Source organism: Kryptolebias marmoratus, linkage group LG16 (genome assembly GCF_001649575.2).
Source record: "Kryptolebias marmoratus isolate JLee-2015 linkage group LG16, ASM164957v2, whole genome shotgun sequence".
In the NCBI taxonomy this organism is placed as follows: domain Eukaryota; kingdom Metazoa; phylum Chordata; class Actinopteri; order Cyprinodontiformes; family Rivulidae; genus Kryptolebias; species Kryptolebias marmoratus.
The window spans coordinates 24601831-24607830 of record NC_051445.1 but is presented as its reverse complement, the minus strand read 5'-3'; the positions used below and the strand labels follow the sequence as shown (position 1 = coordinate 24607830).

The 6000-nt window shown below is 38.6% G+C and overlaps 1 protein-coding gene across 1 annotated transcript in view; it reads left to right on the top strand.

Annotated features, from left to right (window-relative positions):
* Positions 1–599: 599 nt before the first annotated feature.
* Positions 600–6000, top strand: part of si:dkey-122a22.2 — a 31279-nt gene continuing 25878 nt past the window's right edge. Inside the window, exons 1-5 of the mRNA XM_017413126.3 lie at positions 600–756; positions 2720–2882; positions 3067–3138; positions 3211–3287; positions 3768–3868. Of these exons, the coding sequence (XP_017268615.1) occupies positions 697–756; positions 2720–2882; positions 3067–3138; positions 3211–3287; positions 3768–3868 (473 nt within the window). The 5' untranslated portion in view covers positions 600–696. The remainder of the gene's footprint in view (positions 757–2719; positions 2883–3066; positions 3139–3210; positions 3288–3767; positions 3869–6000) is intronic.

Sequence of the window (6000 nt, the reverse complement as noted above, 5' to 3'; positions counted from 1 at the left end):
TGTAACTCTGTCCCTTCTCAATGTAAGAGTTTCTGGCATGAAAGACAGTGGGTGATATGCATTCTAGACCTTTCATTGTATAAAGTACTGGCAGTGAAAACAGCAGTTCCTTCACCCATCAGTGGGCTTTCATATTTGTTAAGAGTCTGTTAGAATGGCAGGATGAGATTAAACATAGCCATAATTGTTAAGAGATTTACTCGTTTAGTGAATAACTTGCTTATTTAGAATGATTATTTTTTAATTTGAAAGTTGGAGATAATTAAGTAAAGTTCTTCTGCCTTTGCTTGGCCTAAATGTGGTGTACTAGACATTATGGTGTGAATATGACAGGTTTGTGGGTTACAGCGACACCTGCAGGCTAAAAGCTACTCTTCTTTATTTTTTCTTTACAAGTCGCTGGGACTAAAATTGCATTCAAGCAGAACAAGAAACACAACGTGCAAAACCACTTATTTTCCTACTGAATGGTTTCTGGAAAGTTATGAACAACAACAACAACGACGACGACGACGTGTTTTTCCGTTTATTTAAATTTTAACTGGAACACAGAGAGCCGAGGGCAGCAGCAGTCAAACGCGTAAATCAGTCAATTGTCCCTCGCCAGTTCCTGTACCTCCCTCATGGAGTCAGGAAGTTACTAAAAACAGTTTCATTCATTTTTTACAGATTATACACTGATAGATTTGTTTCAAAATGCGTCGGAGACTCGAAGCTCAGGCAACAAGCAGCGAACCTGCCAACGTTAATAAAAAGGTAAAATGGCTGCTGACAGCAGCGCGCGACAGTTTACTTCGTTAACTTTCCAAGCTAACCTGGTTATAATAAAAACACTGCTGAAGTTAAATATCATTACAGTTCATCTATAACTAAATTTCTTTTTTTGGTATTTTAATTTTTTTACACTGTTATGTGCTGTACCATGCAGCAGTACCCGTCACTTTTATTAATTTTATAGAAAACAAATCTGCCGATCCCCATTTAAAAACGACCTCATTCATATCTTTAAAGATTTTATTAAACTTTTCTTTTTACACTATCATCACTATGTTTTTTGATTAAATCAAAAATAAGCAGTTTTTTTATTCGGCATTATTTGTACTGATAAAATCATTGATTTTACCACAGATTTGAAGATAAATCTGTGGTACACTTACCTCACTACAAACAAACAAACATAAAAGCCTGAGGAGAAATTCTAACCTCAACTCCAAAAAAGTTGGGACGTTATGTAAAATTTAAATAAAAACAGAATGCGACAATTTTCAAATCTCATAAATCCATATCTTATCCACAGTGGCACACAGAAATAGTGCCATTTTTTCTTTAAAAATAAGGTCATTTTGAATTTTATGGCAGCAACACAACAAATTGAGCACAGGGCAAAAAAAGGTAAAAGCAAGAGGGAGGAATAAAAACACAGTTGGAGGAGCACTTTGTAACTAAATGGGTTAATTAGCCACAAGTCAGTAAGAGGACTGGGTATAAAAAGAGCATTTTAGAAAAGCTGAATCTCTGGTTTCACCCCACAGACCAAAAACATGCATGTTAGGTTAATTGGTAACTCTAGGAATGATTATTAGGTGTGAGTGAGAGCAAAAATGGTTGCTTGTCTCATGTGTCTTTATGTGTCCCTGTGATGGACTTGTGACCTGTCCAGGGTGTCCCCCGCCTCTTGCACAATTATGGCTGGAGATAAACACCAGCACCCCTCGACCCAGAAAGGAGAAATGGATAAAGAAAATGGATGAATGGATGTATCTCTCAGAAGTAAAAATGGGCAGAGGTTGGAACAATTTCAAGGCTGAATCAATCTTGGATCCCTGTGATCTTCAGGCCCTCAGGGGCCTTCATTAAAAACAGGTCTGATTCTGTTCTGAGCATCACAACATGGACTCAGGAACACTTCAACAGATCGCTGTCTGTAAACACAGCTCACTGTCCCTTCTGAAGAAGAAGCCAGATGTGAACAACATTCCCATCTTCTCTGGACCAAAGCTCCTTTAAAACTGACTGAGGCAAAGTGGAAAATTATTATGTGGTAAAACAAATCAAAATTACAATTTTCTTTTTCTTTTTTGAACCACGTCCACTGGACTAAAGAGGCGAGGGACCATCTGATCTGTTATCAGTGCACTGTTCAAAAGCCTGCCTCTCTGATGGTATAGGGGTGCATTAGTGCCTCTGGCATGAGCAGCTTACACATCTGGAAAGAGTTCATCAATGCAGAAAAGTATAAACAGGTTTTAGAACAACATCTGCTTCCATTCACAAAAGAAAACCCAAGACTGTTGAACAGCTAGAATCCTCCATCAGAACAAAATCTGACAACGTTCCCCTAAAACCTCCAGCAGCTGCTCGAAAAATGGCACAATTTCTTAGTTTCAACATTTGATATGTTTACTATGTTCCATTGTGAATAAATATGGGTTTATGAAATTTGCAAATTATTTAGCATTCTATTTTTATTTACATTTCACACAACGTGCCAACTTTTTTAAAAATTGGAATTGTACTTTCTTAATGTTTGAGAATGTTCTTTTTTTACTTCCTTTTGCAATTTTATATACACACACAAACACTCAGTCACAGCTTTAGTACTTTTCAGGGTACATTTCTAAACTGATGTGTTTATATTACTTATTTACATGAAAATGCAGACGTCAAACTGTAATGTGTGAGATGACATTTGTTTTTTGTTTTTCTTTGCATAAATTAGGATCCAGACCAAAGACCGAGGAGCCAGGCTGAAGCTAAAGGCAGAGTGTCTTACAGCTCTGTTTTCTTAAACCTTGGAAAGTGTTTACTTTTAATTCTCATCATTCCTCCTTTCCTCAACTATGCATCGCTGCAGAGAGAAGGACAGATGCTTTTGCCAAAAGGTTCTCCAGTCTAAATCTGTGAAATTCATTTTTTCATTTGTTATTGAATCTGCAAAATGGGTTTTGATTTTATTGCCTCAACTAACAAAGTTTTTTCTTTTGTTTTTTTTTTTTTTTTTTCAAAATCAAATGAGAAGCAAATAAAGCCTAATCTTCGCATTGTTTTTCTTTTTTTCACATCCAGATGGAGAGATTATTGATATTGGTTTGGGTCAAAAAATGCATCTTCTTTGTAAAGGAAAAGGAAAACCAGTTGGTAAGACACACTCCACTAGCATGACTTGTTTGTGTTGGTAGATTATGTGCTAACTAGTCTGTTTTCCTTTAGTTATACTGGATACACCAACTGGAATGTCATCAGATGTTTGGCTTCATGTTCAAAACAAAGTTTCTTCTCTGACAAAGGTGGGCTAATAATATGATTTACTGTGCACAAAAATCTATAAATGCATTTTCAAAACGTGTCCTGAAACCCAGATAAATTGAATTTCGGTAAGTTAGCACTGATGCTGGTGTTCGGTAAACTGTTGAACCTTCTGCTGCTGTGACCAGACTGATTGATGTTTTTTGTTGTCGGGGTCATGCAGACGCAGTCGTTGCAGTAGCTCTTGTCACATCATCTTTGCTCAGTATAACTCAGCTCAGCAGAAGTTGTGCTGACAGCCTGCCCCACGTTGGAAATTGTTGAGACAAATTAGGTCACAGGCTTTGGAACGACCAAACTAAGCTAAACAAGAACAACTCGGCCAGTTTGCATTTTTTTTAAAGCCCTTGCGCATGAGAGGGAGGCTGTGAGTTTTTATTGAAAGATTCCTTTTTAGCACAAATACGCTGTTAAAAGACAAAAATAAACCGTGTCGCTCCTGTTTGTGTCACAACTTTCAGGTTTGTGCGTATGACAGAATGGGACTGGGCTTCAGCAAGCGGCTGGTGCAGAATGAAACGACAGGAACAGAGAAGGTCTGGGGCATGTCTACAACTGGACGGTGGGTATGATCCCTTTGGATCTGTTGTTTTATTGAGTTTGTTACTGAATGAGGGAGTGGGCTGATTTTCACTGAGAGCATTATCTTCTGTTTGTGTCAGCATCTGGCTAACGTTACATGAGGAGAAATGTTTGCAAGTGTGTGAGCTCCTCATGGTTGGAAGAGTCAGAGTGAGATTCATTCCTTCCTAACAATTCATCTAAACCAGTTATTACTGCCTGCTGCTGAAAGGCGGGTGATAATGTTTTTATCTGTGTCTGTGTGTAAATATCTTATAAACTACTGGACAAATCTGAATGAAACTTGCAGAAAGTAATTATTAATGTACAACTCCAGATCCTGCATAATCCTGCTTCTAACCAACAGTTCAACAAGAGACTTTGAACTTTTAAACTGAGACCTACGCATATTTTAGAGTTACTGGTTGAAAAACCTTGGGGGAAATAAATCAGTTAAATGTCACCAACCTGAAAGGAACAGGGTGCTTTTCTTTGAATGTTTCATTTTTGGCTCTGTGCATGTTGCGCTGATGGGACTTGTTGCCAAAAAGCTCCAGTTTTGTCTCATCTGTCTAAAACACATTCTCCCAGAAGCTTTGTGACTTCTCAATATACATTTTGACAAATTTCAGTCTGGCTTTTTTATAATTTGGTGTCCTCCTTACTCATCTTCCATTAAGTCCACTTTGGCTCAAACAGGATGGATGATGCGGTCTGACACTGATGACCCTTGACCTCTGAGTTCACCTCTAATCTTTTTGGAAGTTGTTCTGGGCTCTTTGGTTACCAATCATAATCTCAGTCTGTTCAATTTGTCATCAGTTTTCCTCTTCTGTTCACATCCAGGGAGGTTGTCTCCAGTCCTGTGGTCCTTAACCTTCTGAATAATCTGAGCTGTGGTCACAGGAGCATCATCTGCTTGGAGATGGTCTTATAGCCTTTACCTTTAACATAATGTCAATAATTTTCTCTCTGAGCTCCTGAGACAACTCTGTCTTTAGCTTTCTGTAGTACGTGTTCAGTGTGGTACACCAAACAGCCCTGTGACTACTTCACACCCTTTAAACAGGCAGACTGACTGATTCCAGGACTGAGGACAGCTGTGATGCTGATTACAGGAAACACTTTGGTTTAACGTGACCTTTTCTAGGGGTACCATCCTTTTTGTTAAAGCCAGTTTCATTAGCTTGTTTTTAAAAAATAATTCTGTAGAACCAAAATTCAAATCAATGGCTGATTTTCTTCTGGTGTTTTTTAGTACATGTTTTCTTATTGTTACTTTTGTCAGTGTCAAGTTATTTCAGTGACCTTTGTGGGGTTTTTTTCTTTAACAAAAGGGTGCATACAAATTTGTCTGCATTTGTAATTTTAACCAGGAGAGCTCCAACTCATACATGTCGTTGTTTTCAGTTTATGCTCAAAACTTAGACACAGAGAAACACAACATGTTGAACATGCTTCCTGAAAACCTCAGATATCAGTTAGGTATAAAATCTACAACTAATGTTCTGTTGAAAAATACAATCACATGAGTAATTTTATTTACATTTTGCCTATTTTTTTTAAATATTCAGCGTAGACTTGTTTTCAGCTGCTTTTATATTTCTTACTTCTGGGCTGTTTATGCTGCCACCACCCAGTACTCGCGAGTTTTAGTTTTCAGAGAGGAGAAATAAAAGACCAATATCCACTTGTGACCTGTTCACGACCTGTTCATGGCTGTGTTTATGCCGAGCACATCTCAGCTCTGTCGTGTCCTGCCCCGAGTCGCCTCAAGATCAGATTATAATCGTCCCGTCTCCGGCATCCGAACACATTTGTCCTGCATTTAATCTGCCTAAGAGATGAGCAGGCGTGGTTCGCAGACAGTCAGCGGTCGAGTTACCTTGGCATCTGGCCAGGGTAGCACTCGTTTGCCAGTTTGAGATGAAAGCAATCAATTCTCCTAGAATGCATTATGTGACGGAGTTTGACGACTACCCTTAACCCTGAGATCTTGTGAAATCTCTTCATTCCAGTTCGACACTTCAGGTTTGATTTATTAGCACAACAAACCCAGAACAGCAGATGGCTCTCTGAGTGGAGCTGCTGCCCCCTCATCTAATGATGATGCCCCCTCCAGATGATTTAAGT